Below are 17,026 nucleotides of genomic sequence, written 5' to 3'. Positions count from 1 at the left end.
ACGTCGATCTTTGATCTCCAGATACACTCACTAAGTACGGACAAGGAGATTGCAGACCTCGATCTACAAAAATTGTGGTATGACCTACGTGAGGAGATAGAGGGAATGGATTTTTCTGAATGCAGAAATGGGTTTGCATTTGGGACGTTCGCTCATCTAACAGCTGGTTATGATGTTTGTTACTATGCTTACCTATGGTATGTTATTCCCAGCTATGGCAACAGGGAATACTAACAGAACAGTTGCACGGCTGTGGCCCAGGATTTGTTCCTCTCTGTTTTTGCCCGTGACCCGTATAATACAGATACGTGGGATAAGTATCGTCGCGGAGTTCTAGAACACGGAGGAAGTCAACAGAACCTAATGCAGATGTTGGAGGATTTCCTTGGGCGCCCTCCGAATATGGATGCACTTGTGGAAGATTTGATGCGCTCACGTTAGCCAGACTTAGTTTCAGAGATTGTTAATGGTAGGAAGATTTGTTAAAGAGAAGGGGTCGTAGTTGAACCGACCAATCAAGACTCTATTAACCTGTGTAACCTAATTGGCTGCATAATGGTAGCTCTGTAGGCGCTTCGTCCGTCTGAAGCCATAGCTTTATCCAATGGTCAGTATCAGACGGGTCACGGTTTTCCCACACTACAAGTAGAGCTGCTTCCCCCGGTAGATCGAAGACAGATGCTGCAGTGGACACTGACTTGCTCCGGTCCCACCAAGCCGTTGAAAAGAAATAGTACCTTCTTTGGTGTCTTCTGGCTTCCATGTGGATTCTAATGGCCCGAGTTAGTCGTTTTGGAACAAGAACTCTACGAAAAGATCGAGGCTAAGCGGGAAAGAGGCTGTCGGATTCAAGGCATCTTCAAGTGTCGGCAGAGCCTGTGAGAAGTGAGTATTATTGAGATATTGTTGTCAACAGCAGGCAATTCAGCATAATATTCCGCCTAGTCTACTGTAAACATGAATATGGTAGAGTTCTCTTTAGGAATTAAACCACCTACAATACATAACATCTATATATAGAAAGAAGGTTACCTAGAATAGTAATTATACTATAATGATAATCTTAATATAGTAATATTCAGTCCTGGCGCCACACAGGTGTGGTGCACTTAACAGGTGCTAAAATAAGGCATACTTACCTCCTAGATACTTTCAGGGCTTTCCCAGCTTCTAGGTGTGAAACTTTTATAAAGCTTAGTGGTTATAGTTCTATTCAGCTCCATGGTCAGCCTTCTTATAGGCCACCTCTTACCCAAAAGTAGTAGAGTGAGACTAAGACACGCGCAGTAAGTGCTTGGAGGGCATTAATTATACATTGTGTCTTGTCTTGCAGACGTTTGCCCTACTCGAACCTGGCCAAACAGCCACTGTACATCATCGGGCACCTTGACCCGGTCAACCCCTCCCGGTTGATTTCATGTTGAACTAGGTTAACAATGTTGATGTTGGTCAAGGAATACTGTTAATATTAACTATGCAAAGTGGAACCTTCTGTTTGCCCCTTCAGATAGGTCTCATTACTAGGCCACTGTGTGGACTATGCTACTCAACAATGTATCAATGCTGGTCACAGTATAGTGATACATGTACACCAATAATTCCCTTGTCTTCCTGTCTTCTTCGTAGACATATGTGAGCCAATGTAGTGCTTGAAGAGCAGAGACAAGACCACTACCTTAGTACTGAGCCTGATACCTGAACTTTAAAGTAGATTACCATCCACTCCCTTGTAGAGGAGCCACGGACTGTAAGCCAGCATTCTCAGGGGGCTGGAGGGATGTTTTCGACAACCACTAGAGGATCACCGGTTTCAGTGGTTCGACAACGGAATCTGGACGAGTTATTTACGGTAGGGGAACCATTAAGGGACCTCCGAAGCAGGGTTTTCCCGTAATCAATGGTCCTTTTTTACAATACAACTAGTTTACCCAGCGGGAAGATCTAAAGGCACATCGCCGTTGATCATGATTTGGAGACAGTCAAGGTAGAATTAAATAGTAATAGGAAGATGGAGTCAGATGTCGAAGGCTTATTCAAGAGTGTACGTGTCTAGTCCTATTACGTTACGCTATCGATTTCTCCGCAGGCAAGAGCGAACGTAGAGGTAGGTCGCAATATATTGCCGTTGATCCAGTCTCGAGTTCGCGAAAAGTGACGCTTGACTATAATTCAACAAGCAAAGTTTTAGTAGGTGCGATGGCGCCTCTCATGGATGGTCCATGCAAAATGTGGTATGCCCGAGTTATCGGCTGTTTGCTTAAGCTCTCGATATCTATGAAGATGCCCTCCAGGTATAGCCAAGGATGTGGATAGATTCGAAGACTCTGTAGAAGGTAGCCGGATACTTAGCGGATATCCTTGGCGAATTTTTGCGCTTTGTTTACGTTTGACATTGTTTCACCAGTGACATTTTCATGCATTGCCTGAACGCAAAGGCCACCTGTTCCGCTGCTCGTGGCATCAGTTAGTTCATTGAGCGGGAGAGGCCCGAAAATCCCTCAGAAACCTCCATCGGACCCTCTCCCCGTAGTTTTTCTCCTTCCAGTTGTTGATTATCGCTGGGAACATATCTGCAATTCCGAGGATTGACTTATCGTGCGCAAGAACAACCAGGATATTATCACTCGCGTCCAGCGTTCCCAGCTTGCGGATCGAATCTCGCGCTGCATGCTTGTCAACCATGCACTGTTCCGGCATCTGGTAGAACGGCTCATTGCAACTTTTTCGGGGGTGTAAGCGTTGGAAGATTGATCCGGGACATGCCTGCGCGTAGAGCTCAGGCAAGGGACTTGGGTGGTACTCTTGCAGCAGAGGGCGCCATTCAGTCGGTCGAAGGACGCCGGGGTAGTGGCAGATATCGCCTCCCATAAGAACGAAAGTATCTTCGCCAGAGTCTTCCGAACCTGACATGACGCCGGACGTGACACGTGCCAGGGCGGCAATATGGCCTATTGTGTGGCCTGGGGCGTCGAGGAGGTAAAGACTGCCATCTTCAAAGTAATCAATCGCTTTGAAGGCACCGATTTCTGTAGTTGAGTGGGAGTTGAAATCAAGTTCATCGACGGTGCGGTCTTTCCAGTCTTCTTCTATCAAAGAGGAGTTGGGAATCTCCGGCCATCCAGGCAAATAGGCTTTCTGAAATCCTTGTCCAACTATGAACTTCGTTGACCTAGGAAATTGAGTGATATCTCCGAGGTGATCGAAGTGGTGGTGACTGAATATGATGCCTTCAATGCCATCAAGCAAGACGTTATTCTCCTGTAGGATTTCAGAGACATTCTTCTCAACGGCCAGTTTCCAGCCTGACTTTGTGAGGAAATCCTGGACAGCAGGTGGAAGTGTAGCATAGTCCGGCCGCAGACCAAGATCGAAGAGAAGTTGGCGGTTAGTGCCGGTATGTCTTATTAGAAATGAGAAAGAGGGGAGAGTTAGATACGGGCGGTGCTCTGGCGTGGGAGTCACTATATCAGAGGCAGGAAGATACATCCGCGTGCTACTATATGTATCAGCGAATGATGACCATGGGTGTCATCACCAGAATACTTATCAATAATGGACACTTCGACTATTTGTCCCTTGGGGATTTGTGGATCTGGAGCCTCTGTTGGCTCGATCAGGTATTTGACGTCTGTCATTTCGTCCTTGTACTGTCAAGCTACGAGTGCGGAAATAACACAAAAGATCGTCTTAAATGATCTGGCGTTCTACTTAATTATCAATTGTTAACAATTTGCGGGGTCGATGAGTCATAAAACAGAATTTCCAGATCCTCGTCCAATACATGTGTCATACTCGACCATTGCCGCATAAGCTCTCCTCCGAGCTGAACCCCTGCTCGTGCTCCAGAGACTCAGTTGTGATCGCAAGGGCCTCCCACTGGGTTTACAAATTCTCATGCAACACGATCATTACCTTGCCCTCCACAAAGCCAGCCGGGCACGCAATCAACCCCACCGCAACCCTAAGCAGTGCAGGCAGAATGACCGGCTGAACAAGTCTCATAGAGTCACTGTCCCCGCCACTCTACGTTTGGTATTGTGGTAGTGATAGGTGGAGGACTTGGGGTATTCATCCAGGCCGGAATACTGGTGTGGACGAAATGAATCAAGAACTGGATCCTTCGTACCGGTCAACGCATCTAAGAAGGGCGTCTGGAATATAACGTCAGATGCTTCCCACTTTTCTATGTACTTTCAGTATTTACTGAAGATCTTGTATCTTCCTGGCGCATCACATCTCTGCGCTGCGAGGTGCACAATGTTTTCTTGGAAACGCTGCTACTCTTTGCATAACTGCCGCGTTCCTCGATTCGTATTCCGCCGCATATCCCTCGTCTACTCCTGTTGCTAGAGTCCCAATGCCAGGGGTACAGACATCAATTCTGCGGTCGATGCGCATTTTCATCTTTTTTTCAACTCTCGCTGTGCCTAGATCCTTCTGCGGGATCTGATAGCTTCTTACTCATTGCCACAGACGACAATTGGAGACTTGAGTCCTTATATACGAGATGGACATCAGATTGATTTCCAGCGTATACGGAATCTATCCAGGTTATGATTCATATGCACGAAATATAATTTTAAAGGGGATCATCTAGCTATCGATTAATAAATATCCGTATATTGGAAGTATTTAACACTCATTACACGTGTTTTTGTGGTGTCGTGTCGGACGAGCAAGCCGAGGTCCTTGTTGCCCTCGGGATAAAAGCGGTGGAAGACGTAACCGAGCACATAGTCGGTGACTCAGAGGAGAAGCCTTATTAAGCCCTGGCTCTCAGTGTTCAAAGTATTCTAACATTGTCACCGTGCAGACCAGTGTCCATGACAAACGAACGATGTCCTTGCCAGTCATTGACGTTTGGGCCAACCCTGTCTTTCCCCTAGACGTAAGTAGATCTACAAATCATTAAGATGAAACGTAATATGAGCTCAACTCTTTGCTGACCGTTGGCTAACCGCTGCACAATGGAGACAGGAGGGTGTGCCTGAGGCGCGTCGTTTATTTGAACAGTCCCATGCGGATAGTAGCTTGCTATCGCAACGACGCACACCTGACGAGCTTGTCGCTCTTATGGACGCCGCTGGAGTATCACAGATATGCCTCTGTGCGTGGTATCGACCAGGGAAAGCAATTTTTTCCAATGAAGACGTAGCGCAGTTTACGCGCGCCTATCCTGACCGTTTCATCGGTATTGCCAGTGTTAACCTACTTGACCCTGTAGGTTATGTGAAAGAGATAGTAAAATATGTGACGCTGGAGGGGTTCAAAGGCGTTCGCGTTGTACCATGGCTTTGGAACCTACCGCCCACCGATAGGCATTAGTATGTTTCTACCCACGCCCACGGATGTCTCCATTGACTGAAAAGCATCATCCATTAGCTGGCCGCTCTATGTCAAGTGCATAGAACTCGATATCCCGTTTGTGAGTACTTAGAGCGCCGAAAGAGGGAATGGAGATTAATACGTTTCCCGGAATCTTAGCTTACCCAGGTCGGACATACCGGGCCCCTCTGCCCTAGCGAAGTCGGCCGGCCAGTTCCTGTAACATCCCATCTTCTCTGTCTCTTAAACAGCACTGCTGACAATTCCCAGTACATTGATGAGGTTGCGCTCAAATTTCCCTCCTTATCTATAATCTGTGGACATCTCGGGTATCCCTGGACACAGGAAATGATCGGGGTAGCTTGGAAACATCCGAATGTCTACATCGACACTTCAGCTTATTTACCCAAATACTACCCACCGGTAAATGCACCTCGTCTGTGGAGACTTCACGCCAATAGCGCTGACACTAGACTGCTCAGGAACTGATTCAGTTCGCAAATACTATTGGACGAAAGAAGGTCATGTTTGGAACCAACTTCCCTCAGCTGAGCTGGGCCAAGTGCCTTGAGTCGGTTAGAAAAGACATCAAGCTTCGTGATGATGTCAGAGCAGACTTCCTAGGTGGAAACGCTGCAAGGGTACTCAAATTGGACCTTCCAGCCTTGCATAAAGGAAAGCTATAAATAATGCGCTCTCAATGTCCCATCATGAATGCTATGTACTGCGATTAATTGAAACTACGCGATCATCTGCTGATATATTCACTGTGCCTAAAGTTGTGCAACAGATCAGCAGACTAGGAATTTGACCATTATGACCTGAATGCGCTTCATGAAACACCATGAATGGGTAACTCGCCCCATGGCTCAACGTCTAAGAACCCTCACCTTCCTGTCGTGCGAATGGATAGCTTTTCTAGATATTTGATAGCTTTACATAATCAGTATATAGGAGAGTTCTATTGGGTGGTCACCCAATCGATCAGTCTTCTCCGTACTATCCCAACTGACTCTACGTACTGTTATAATTCAAAGCCAACCGAATGGCACTGATAAGCACAGAATGATCAGGGTCAGGACTACAGTGGCTATCATGATGGCGGTACCAAGGAGGATCCTCCCAGTGAACCCTATAGCCCACTCCCCAGTTTCTGGATGAGAGTAAAGCATGAGGATTCATTTAAGGGTAATGGTTATAATATCGGAGGTCGCATGGGGAGTCAGCCTAGACTTTTAGTAACCTCAATCTGGATCATAATTCATAAACCTGAATAGCAAGGACCAACTGGTTCTTCAGCACCTCTACCTAGTCCGAATCCATCTCCTGCCAGACCAGGTACCCCGGTTCCGCCTTCATCTGTTCCATCAACGCAATTCTTGCCTTCGCTTTTTCCTCCTCCTCCGGATCCTCCTCCGGCTCCACTTCCTCCAGAACCTTCATCTCGATGGATCTCTCGTTCTCCTCAGATATCTTCTTGAAAATCCCATCCAGCGTCGTCGGTTTGAGGATCTCGAGAATTTCCCAGGACATATTGTTCGTGAAGTAGTACCGCCCACCGGCCGATATCAAACCGTAGTGCTCCCCTGAATCCGGGGTGGTGCACATGACCGGCACTGGATTTTCAAGGCCACAACGCTTTGCGACCTTGGCCCATTCTCCTCTGACTAGATATGACGTGAAGCGAGGGTCGGTAGTCCACCCTGCAGGGACCTAGATCCCATTAGCCAAGATCATATAGATTAAAACTAACTCATAACTTACAGTTGGAGAGCTGCTCATGGTTGTGAGGTAACAGTACGACAGTTTCTAGTAATAAGAGGTGGAGAGGAAGCAGAAATATGGCCTTGTGATGGGTTGAAACAAAGAGGAAAACGATTAAGAATGATGAAATACAGATAGGTGAAGGGTGGTAGTGAATCGAGTGATATAGTGCTAATGTAAGCACTTCAGTCACATGACGCCTCTATCATTCACTAAGAAAAAATTAAAGCCCTAATATAGCATGATGTATACAGTATGTCATCCATGATCTGTTGTGTTTATAGAAGGATATGTGCTCTATTAATATTTGAATTGTGGATAACCATGCTAAAGTGAGACTGGATATTATATGATAAACACTAGATAATGCATGTCTGTATAGAAAGCAGCTGAAAGCTTGACTGTATATACACAGTAACTAAAGCTCATGAGATTCCAAACGCTATTTCTGCTTAAAGTCTTTAATATGTTTTTGTATTCATTCTTATTTTGTATAGTTGTTCTAGTGAGTAGTTTCCTCGTCATTTCTAAGCATTTTGCAATGTTTGATGTATAAAACACCTGCAATGCTTTGGCCTATAGGCCTAGGTCATGTCATAGGAAATATTCTTCCTTGAATTTAGTATACTATTAGGTGATGCTAAGGAGCAGTGAAACACATCTTCTTAATTGTTGAAATATATTCACCATGTAGCATCACTTTTACCAGTGACCAGGACCTGGATGATCACCCAGACGATGGTCTCAGCACGACAGTCACTATCTTCCTTTTCTGCTTATCGCTATTTACACCTCCCAGTCTACGCCCGTATAAACACCACTTCCTCCGACTCGAACAATCCTGGTTGATTTTACACATTGTTTGTTGCCGCTCCTGGACCTCCAGATACCCCATACGTTCTTTACGATTATGGCTCAGCCGAGGGAGCAGACGCTGAAGGCCTTCGGCAGACGTCTGAATTTGGGGATTGGATACGAGTTTTCTGGGGAAGAAGTACACAAAATCTACCGTACCCTCTGCAAGGCTTGCAATCTTGCTAACAATGAAATAGATAAACCGCTTTCTAGACAATGTTCAGGCGCATCCCACCACGTTCGGCGCATCCCCAGCAGATATCCCGGACATTCAGGCTCTGTGTGCCGCAATAGCACGACTATGGTGCGCTATTATTAGAGTATAGCATGTAACTGTACAATAAACTAACTAGTAAAAAGTGCCCTTGACGGCAGTCACTACCGTGATGTGTCGTTGCGGCCTCCACAACATGCGCAGAGGTCTTTGCATCCAAACTGGCCAAGCCAGTACATAGCCAGGTTTCAATTAACACCGAGTTCAAGAACGTCAATTTTGGAATCTGGCAGACATGCTGGGGCTGTTGCTGGGCCTTCTCGGACCAGCGCCAGCGGGCGCTACAAAGCGCAATCTCTATCTGCCACTCACAGCAATGTTCGGCAAATGGTGCCAGCGACTTTCTTCACTGCGCCTCCCCGTAGTAGTTCAATGTACTTGGAGTACTGCAGGGGACGGCAGGTACTGTCTGGGGGCTAGTATGTCTGGATACAGCGCGGACAAGACCAGAACTGGGTCGTGGCTAGCAGTGCTCAACCGGGCAAGGTTCTCAGTGATGAGCTTTAGGCTGAGCGGCTGGTCGCAAGCCTAGTCACCATCCATTCGCAGGCGTGGGAAACTCAAGGGAATACCCTTTGGACGCTGTACCGAGACCTACCCCCTCCGTCTTATGCTCAGGTTTGCATAGTCTATCCTCTTCACTAAAGGTCTTACTAACGTAGTTTAGGTACGCGGCCGACAAGAGCTCCATACACGGCTTGGCATTGTATGCGCAAGGTTTGTACGAAAGTGACATCTATGATGGCCATCTCTCCGGTCCTATATGGACAAACACCTGGCACCCTTGCTCTAATTGCAAGAAGTGGATTGAAAATATGGGAGGTTCGGTTGCAAACTTCGACAAGTACAACGGTCGGCGGGGTGCCCCTATCTAGCACTTCTCGTATAAGGATGATCCGAAAGGTGCTGTACAAAATTCCAACATATTGTGCTCTCCGACGGAGTACTCTCCGGATCATACATCATGCCCCCATGTCCATAGTTCGAAATCATCCTCTAGTCTTACAGAGGCAGCCATTTATAAGCTGCAACTCCGTTATCCCGTAGTCCTCCATTCCAATCGCCTATTTCCCACTGGGCTCACTGAACACATGACTGAAAGGCAGCGACGTCCCAAAATTCGGGCTCCCGTCGCTATGCGTCCCAAGCTGCTGAACCATCGTGTACCGAGAATTATCACAAGCCCCGGCACTATTATTCGTCGCATGGTACGCGATCCACGTCTGCGAGGTATCCGGGCTCTGGAAGAACGAGTTGTGGCCCGTGCCATAGTTTCCGTTCGCCGAGGACAGCACACACCCATTACGCTTTGTCCAGGCACTCGCCGACGTGGGGTTAGTTTTTCCGTCCCAGGTTAACTGACCGAGACAGTAGTATGGAGTCCAGCAATAAGACGCCGAGTAGACGATGTATGTGACCCCGTTGAAATACAGGGCCACGGGGCCCTCGTTGACGGGTGTGCCGTGCTTCTCGAAATCCATGGTAGGCTGCGAGATGACGTGTATGTCGCCGGTGAGGGAGACATAGTCCGCGCCCAGCTGCTGCAGGCAAATGGACTGGTAAGTCACGCCGTGGAAGCAGGAGAACATGAGGAAGTTGCCGTATGCGTTAGTGCGGAGGACGGAGGCGTCGATGGACCATTCGGTTGTTAGTTGGCCGGTGTAGGTGAATGTGTCCCAGGGAGTGGAGCCGCCTGCACAGTTAGCTTTGGACGCGAAACGGTTATGGTGTCTTACCGGTAAGAACGTGGAGTCGTTGGCCGTCGAGATCGGTTGTCTGGCCTGCCGTGTAGTAGATGTACCACTTGCCGCCGAGGTAGTGGACCTCGGGAGCCCAGACGTTGCAGCATCGTGAGGCAGTCGAGGTGGAATAGACCACTTTCTTTGCGGCGGTCTTGAGACCCTCGATGGTGGTTGCGCGTGCCATCTCCACGTCGGTCCATGTCGTGGTCATCAGGTAGTAGTACCCGCCAGTATACACCATAAAGGGATCACTTCCTCCGGGGTTGCGTATGGGGTTGGTGAACGCAGAAGTAGCGGGAATCAGAGCTAGCAGCCCTACAAGGGCCGTGACGAGCTTGGAGAAGATACTCGCCATAGTTGCGTTGCGTTATCGCGGAGATCTGCAGTGTATAGCCCTCATAGCGTACATTGATGTACTATTTATAAGCTGTCTGGAGAGTCAATAGACTACATCTAGGAATTTGATCTGTTCATAGTGTGGCTGGGGTGATCCGACCCCGCCGGAGAGTAGCTCTTTTGATATATGTTATTCTCCGGATTTACCCCGCGATTCGTCACGAAGATGGGGTCAATCTGCGCCACACGACACTACGGAAGATCTATGTGGATCCGTTATATTTCCTTGAAGAGCTCTGCTGGTGTTGAGATGGTCTCCATTCGTTGTGGGAGTCTTGGTTGCCAGTAGAGGAGTCCATTTCATCATTTTGCGAGCCATGATTAGAGGAAATATTGGTAGCCGGCTTCTCGGCTTGTGCCAAATTACCTCGTGGGCAATGATTAAAAAATCGTCAGAGCAAGACATCCAGAACATGATGGGTTTGTGCAGCAAGTCATTATATTTCCCCGGCTACATCACAGACGGTATAGATTATCATCAATGGCCATCAACACCCATGTGCTAGACAACGATGCAGCAAAGCTATACCAGGCATTGCCGGCTCTGACCAGTATTGACAGAGCTTATAAAAATTTATATCAATGCTGATTTGACACTGCATCCACACTCCTCCACAGGTCCCGTTCCAGCACCTCCACAGTTACGCGAAAATTGCTCTATTTTCGTCAGCACAAATCAAGGAATACAATTGATCCAATGACATACCAGGCGACTCCTACTTCAAATCTTCTCGCTTTGTCTCAGGCTCAAACTCCATCACCTGGAAGCTCTTGATATCCGACTCCAGCTCGGAGGAGCCAGCCTCTGCGATCGAGAATTCAAACTTCTCGCATTCATCGTCCGAGAAGAACATAACCTTCTGGTTCTTTGGCAGGTCGCTGACGGTCACTTCCTCGCCTTTGGCTAGGTTGGCAGAAGTGCAGTAATCGGGTTCCGAGCCGGCCCAGTATCCGGTGGTGACTTTCCAGGCGCTGGCTGCCAAGGGGATGGCAAGGAGGACCGCGGCGAGCTTCATGGCGACAGATTGGACTCAATGATCGATTCGAAAAGGGTATTTTGGGAGAGAGAAGGAAGTGAGTGGTAGAGATACGTGGTTGATGAGGGAGAAAGATGTTGTTTATATGGTTGGAATGGGAGCAGCCGCTGGAATTTTGAGATGTGGCGAGCTGAAAACATGCATGGAGATTGCCGTTATGAATGTGAGTTGTCTCATCAAATCTGCAATCTCCTCGCTGTATGATTCGCTAACACGAGTAGTTGTCTGTAAGGGATATCACAACGTTACACAGATCCACGGCGAATGACAATACCTTCGTGCGATCGTCACTGGGTTCGTTCTCCCTGCAGTGGGAGGTTCAATAGTTTAACAGATTGGGTTTGGCCATTTGATGACTTTGAACATTTAGTAGTCCACCACCTGCTATTGGACAATTAGGATCACAGTAGGTTCAATATGGTGCAGCTGTGCCGGGTTGCAAGGAAAACTGGATCTGCCTGCTGATAGAGTGTTTGGGAACAAGGCCCTGATTCAGAGCAATCATGCCACCAACTTCCGAACCAGTGTTCTTTGAAAGCTCCCAGCAACAGACGAGCTCACGCAGAGCCAAAGAAATATTCATTGTCTCGTGGATGAAGCATGCACGGCCGTTCTCGGGTCCTTTCTGGGCTTGATCGGCTCGGAACGCATCTATTTAAACACAGGCGTTCCTTGGTGAATGTTTCTGCATTTGCTTTAAGATGCAGGTACTAGTAACATAAGACATGAATATTCCACCCATCGGCAGGCACGAGGTGGTCTAATGACCCGAAAGACTCAGTTTCATGTAAGGGATGGATCTGCTATGTTACTAAAGAATGACAAGTCCGTCGGCTGGGTGAACATTCCTCACACAGAACGCATAATGTTATTGTGTGGATAATGAGCCTCGATACAGATGGAGAAGTTCAGTGTTGGTGGAGCTTAATCTGCTGGATGTGGTGTTGTCTGCCTTTACGAAGGATCACAATATCCTGATAAATCGCTATGTGGGAGGGTATAGACTAGGATAACCGAAGAAGTCAGTATTTATGACGTTCAATCACGAGTGCAGATAACTGACAAATACCTATGAGTGGCAAGACTACGTCGACTACAGTAAGAATACAGGAAGTAAGAGACGGACTGATACTTGAAGACAGACTTCGGTATTAAAATATAACTAGAAACATACCCAACACCACATCCACTGCATTAGACATAACTTGTCAAAGACAGAGATCAAGCGACCGACTTGCCAGTAACGGTCTCGTGGTACGTGGCCTCGGCCTCGACCTCCTTCTCGACCTGCTGCAGGTCAATATGCGCAATGGCGTCGTCGCCGTCGAAGATGCGCGCCACCTCCTCAAGGGTGTTACCCTTGGTCTCGACATAGAAGAAGTAGACAAAGACCAGCTCGCAGAAGTTCCAGAGGGTGTAGAAAAGCATAAAGTTCCAGTGGTTGGGGAGGTTGTTCCAGGCGAGCATGTTGGTCTGGTTACCAAGCGCAAGAATGGCCTGGACGGTGAGGTTCATAATCATCATACCCTTGGCACGGAGCTGGAAGGGGAGGATCTCGAGGGCGTAGGCGACCAGCAGACCGGAGAAACCAATGTCGTAGAAGACTCCGAAGAGCCAGATGAAGACGACCTGCGCGTAGCCAGAGCCGGTGTTGGTCTCGCCGGAATTTTCGTAGACGGCACCGGTGATGGTCCAGCACACGAATGAGCCGACCATGCCTGCGACGGGGTTAGTTTTGATGATGGAAAGGACGAGTTTCAAGGGAGAGACAAACCGGAGATCGAGGTCAGGAACAGAGGACGACGACCGAAGTTGTCAACCTGAAGGGCGGCGGCGACCGTGACAATGATGTCAAGGATGGTCTTGCCGGTGCTCAGGGCCAACTTCTGGTTCTGGCTGGTGATGCCGGCCCCCTCGTAGATCTGGTTCATGTAGTTGGAGAACAGAGCATTACCCGAGTACTGCGAGATGACACCCAGAGAGATGATGATGGCCAGACGCCACAGGTTACCCTTGGTGCGCAAGAAGTCAATGTAGCTGCTCTTCGAACCCGCCTCCTTCTCCAAACGGATGGTCTCCTTGATCTCACGGTATTCGAACTGCACAACGGTGTTGAGCACGTCGCCACCACCGTGGTATTTGGTGAGAACAGCGAGGGCCTCTTCGTGGCGCTCCTTGTTGATGAGGTAACGAGGAGATTCGGGGATCCCTTTGAGACCGCTCCGATTAGCCATACTTTATGAATAAAGCGGGTACCAGAGGATGACTTACAGTAGATAAAAATAAGCTGGATGACCGAGGGAACAATCTGCAGCAGCGTGATAGACCGCCAGGACCACTCGCTCGCGACGTATGAGGTACCCCAACCAATGACGGAGACGAGCAGCGCACCGGCGTTCCAGAGACAGTTATAGATGGTAGTAACGGGGCCACGGTGCTGAGGATGAACGATCTCAACAAGCAGAAGGGGAGAGCACATCTGGGCCAGGCCGTTGCCGAAACCCAGGATGAATCGACTAGCGATGTACATGTTGTAGCCGTTGGAAGCACAGCCGATGACACCTCCGATGACCATGAAACAACACCCAATGATGATGGCGATTCTACGGCCGAAGTGATCGGCAATGTGGGGACTGGAAGTCGGTGTTAGAATTTCCTTGCGCATGACCAGGGGGCTGGAGAACATACGTGATGAAGAAACTGAGGATGGCACCAATATTGAACATGTTGACCAGCAGACCCAACCAGTTGCTCTCCTTCACCTTGGGGGAGAAGAAGAGGGTCCAGTTGTCCATCATCTGCGAAGTATTGACAAGCATACTACACGATCGCATTAGTTCTGCAGGTCTTTCTCCCCAGCAGAGTAAGGTACATACCCATCGTAACCGGTGGTGGCCGAAGCAACCATCAGCGCCGCCGACAGCATGTACAGCTTGCGCAGGTGAGGCTCTCTTTTCCAGTCGACTTTCTCGAACTGGGGAGCCTCAGCCTGGGCAATCTGCACCTTTTCCTGTGCGCCCCTGGCGCCGATGTTGGCGATCTGAACCATTGTGACTGTGTTGCAAGCAAATGCACCTCTGGGACGAACACAAACGAACTGATCAAGAGCGAGAAAATGGCGGGGTAGTAGCTACATATTATAGCACTCGATCTGGGGAGAAACACGAGGATGGAGCACGCAGCCCTTGTCCCGACTTGGTCAAAGCTTGGGACGAAGCAACGCATAACGAAAGGGCTGAAGGGAAAAATATGGACGCCACCAGCTGACATGAATGATTGGTGTGATGGAATTGAGCCGGAGACTACCCTGTCTGGGGGACAGTGAGAACGAGCTGGATAAAAGGGGTGTTGCCGGCTGGGATCAGAAGGGACTAGGCCAGCAGTGCCCATGAGGTGATTGGATTGATGCAGCAAGCCAAGGAGTGTCTGGACAAGCTAATATCACGGCCAGAGCGCTTGGCGTCTCGCTTGCGTCGATGGTGTTTCGGCTGGACGGGCCGCACTCTTTTTGTCCATCTTGTCAGTCTGTCTGTAGTTTGAAGAAGTTACTGAGATCGAAAGATGTGTATGTGATGATTTTGTTCCTGACATCAAGTTATTTTGGTATGTTCTCTGCTGATCCGACAATCTTCTGATATCTGAAGAAACGGAGGCCAGACTGAATTTCTCCGTGTCCGGAGACTTGGCCTTTTCGTTGCTTGGGAAGTTAGTTCCACCAGCCCCGTGTCCCTCCCCGGATAAAAGAGCGGATCTTCAGGATAAACTCGAGCAGCGAGGCACGTCTTTGGTTAGTTCCCCGGGTTGAGTTTGATCCCCGCATTCTTTTGTTGGAGCAATTGAAATCTTTTCTGTCCTTGTGCCATTCGCCTTTACCCTGTCAGCTCAGCCCGTCTTCAGCCGAGGCTTAATTAGTGAAGCCCTTGCAGCCACCTTAGCCTGTCTCCAGTGGAATTATATTCAACAGCCTGTACTATTCAGGTCTATTGATGTCGGGATGCTCCAGCCTGGTGCGACGTATCATGACTCTGCCAGTCATGCCATTTCAGTGTCGAATTCGGAATATATTCACGAACTGGCTAATACGGTATTATCCAATCATGCGTGGGATTCTTCCGGTCAGAAGGAGGCCAATTTTCAATTTGAAACAGTACATGTTTCCGTACCCTGTGCTGATATCTCCTCATCGGTACTTGCCACGAGCCACCCAAAGGTTAACTACACTGGTCAAATGAGATTCAGTAGTGATATTACCAGGGTCCTAGCTCCTCCCCAACACGAACCTCAGCGATAAATCAGAAGGGTTTACGCCACTGTTGGATTTCCAAGCGTGACTCAACAGTCATAGTTCACAGTAGGAATGAGACTTTGTAATGATTCTTGCTCGCCACGGGCCGTTACGCCGGCACAGGCAAGTCGTGCACGTACACCGCGACATTGGGCCTCTGGCCTATTGTCCTGTAGACCTTACCTCTCCACACAGTGGCGATACGGTAGATTAAGCGAACATTGCTGGTCGCCTCTCGTTGAGCATGTGAACTTTTAACCATGTGGCCCAGCGATAGTTACCTGGGTGCATGATCGGATGGATCTCGGTTAGAGTCCAGGTCGCATATTGCTCGAGAGTCTGGCCCGATGAGGAGGACAACCGGGAACCCGTGACAGACACGGCGCAGACTAGTCTAGAGAGCGCAGGCATTTCTTCCCCGGGCCAGAAGAGCTACTGGTGACCGGTAGTTTGCTGAGTGGAGCTGTTTTTAGGCTATCAGAACAGCTGACTCTGACAGCTTCTGTGGCGATTCTGGGTGGATAGGTCAAATACAATCAGGCAGATTCTGATTTAGGCGACTATTGGACCAGCAGTATATTTACGTTTCGGCTCTGGTGACTAGTCCAACGCAGGGTAATCGGGGGGTATCCATACTTTCTGCCATTCGGGATGGATTCCTGCTTGCTCGTCTCGCTTCTTGGTCCCTGATTTCCTGTCAGGCAGCCACAGGCCTCCGTTCTGGCAAGGTTCAATCCCTGTTTGGCGGCCCTAAAGGTCTTGACTCCAGGACAGACATGAAGACATGGACCAATAGCATACATTATGTAATAATAGTTCTGTTGGTAGGTCTGTGCGACGATTCCAAAACATTGTCTACTGCTCAGTGAGGCAGTAAACCTCCAATAACAGATTATTTGGCCCCCAGCATCCTAGAGCAGCATATCTGCAGACAGGCCGACAAGGAAGACAGCTGTAAGCAATACGAGGCGATTCACAGGAAAAGCGACTAACCGTCAAATGCTTGTTGCATTTGTTGGCACCAGTCTGGTCTCGATTCTATTAACATTGAAGGCGTTGGAAGGAGACCGCTTGATCGGCAATGATGGACCGGTCGCCCCATCCCTCCATCATCCTGTCAATCGATTCCATTTTTCGGAGTCGATCGCCGGTCTGCCACGTTCGTTGGGTTAGCTGATAGTCATATCCCGTCTCATTAGACTGGCATGGCGCATTGACATTTCACAAACCTCTCCTGACTCTCCTCATCTCCACATCGTCCGAGGGAAAGAATGATTGGAAGACCGTGAACATCATATAAACCACAGCTAATTTGACACAGCGAATTTGACCTCCGGTGAGAATTCCA

The 17,026-nt window shown here is 48.7% G+C and overlaps 5 protein-coding genes across 5 annotated transcripts; all 5 read right to left on the bottom strand.

Moving 5' to 3' along the window:
• Positions 1–2,469: 2,469 nt before the first annotated feature.
• On the bottom strand, positions 2,470–3,486 carry ALT_2514 (MBL fold metallo-hydrolase; the record flags this gene model as incomplete). The annotated part of the gene is made up of 1 exon (XM_033562137.2): positions 2,470–3,486. One exon carries the CDS (start codon positions 3,484–3,486, stop codon positions 2,470–2,472), a length of 1,017 nt encoding a protein of 338 aa, XP_033418028.2.
• Positions 3,487–6,633: 3,147 nt separating this feature from the next.
• Positions 6,634–7,107, bottom strand: ALT_2513 (uncharacterized protein; the record flags this gene model as incomplete). The annotated part of the gene is made up of 2 exons (XM_089599360.1): positions 6,634–7,038; positions 7,090–7,107. The coding sequence occupies 2 exons, from the start codon at positions 7,105–7,107 to the stop codon at positions 6,634–6,636; spliced, it is 423 nt and encodes a 140-aa protein (XP_089456506.1).
• A 2,175-nt stretch (positions 7,108–9,282) lies between these two features.
• On the bottom strand, positions 9,283–10,315 carry ALT_2512 (glycoside hydrolase family 43 protein; the record flags this gene model as incomplete). The annotated part of the gene is made up of 2 exons (XM_033562135.2): positions 9,283–9,911; positions 9,955–10,315. The coding sequence occupies 2 exons, from the start codon at positions 10,313–10,315 to the stop codon at positions 9,283–9,285; spliced, it is 990 nt and encodes a 329-aa protein (XP_033418026.1).
• A 757-nt stretch (positions 10,316–11,072) lies between these two features.
• ALT_2511 (uncharacterized protein) lies at positions 11,073–11,372 on the bottom strand (the record flags this gene model as incomplete). The annotated part of the gene is made up of 1 exon (XM_033562134.1): positions 11,073–11,372. One exon carries the CDS (start codon positions 11,370–11,372, stop codon positions 11,073–11,075), a length of 300 nt encoding a protein of 99 aa, XP_033418025.1.
• A 1,242-nt stretch (positions 11,373–12,614) lies between these two features.
• On the bottom strand, positions 12,615–14,442 carry ALT_2510 (putative MFS hexose transporter; the record flags this gene model as incomplete). Its single annotated transcript, XM_033562133.2, has 5 exons — positions 12,615–13,111; positions 13,168–13,602; positions 13,665–14,026; positions 14,082–14,213; positions 14,270–14,442. 5 exons carry the CDS (start codon positions 14,440–14,442, stop codon positions 12,615–12,617), a joined length of 1,599 nt encoding a protein of 532 aa, XP_033418024.2.
• Between the last annotated feature and the right edge of the window lie 2,584 nt (positions 14,443–17,026).

The sequence above is a fragment of the Aspergillus lentulus genome (genome assembly GCF_001445615.1).
Source record: "Aspergillus lentulus DNA, contig: Alt04, strain: IFM 54703, whole genome shotgun sequence".
NCBI classification, from domain to species: Eukaryota; Fungi; Ascomycota; class Eurotiomycetes; order Eurotiales; family Aspergillaceae; genus Aspergillus; species Aspergillus lentulus.
The sequence above is the reverse complement of the archived record's forward strand: the minus strand, read 5'-3'. Positions and strand labels throughout refer to the sequence as shown.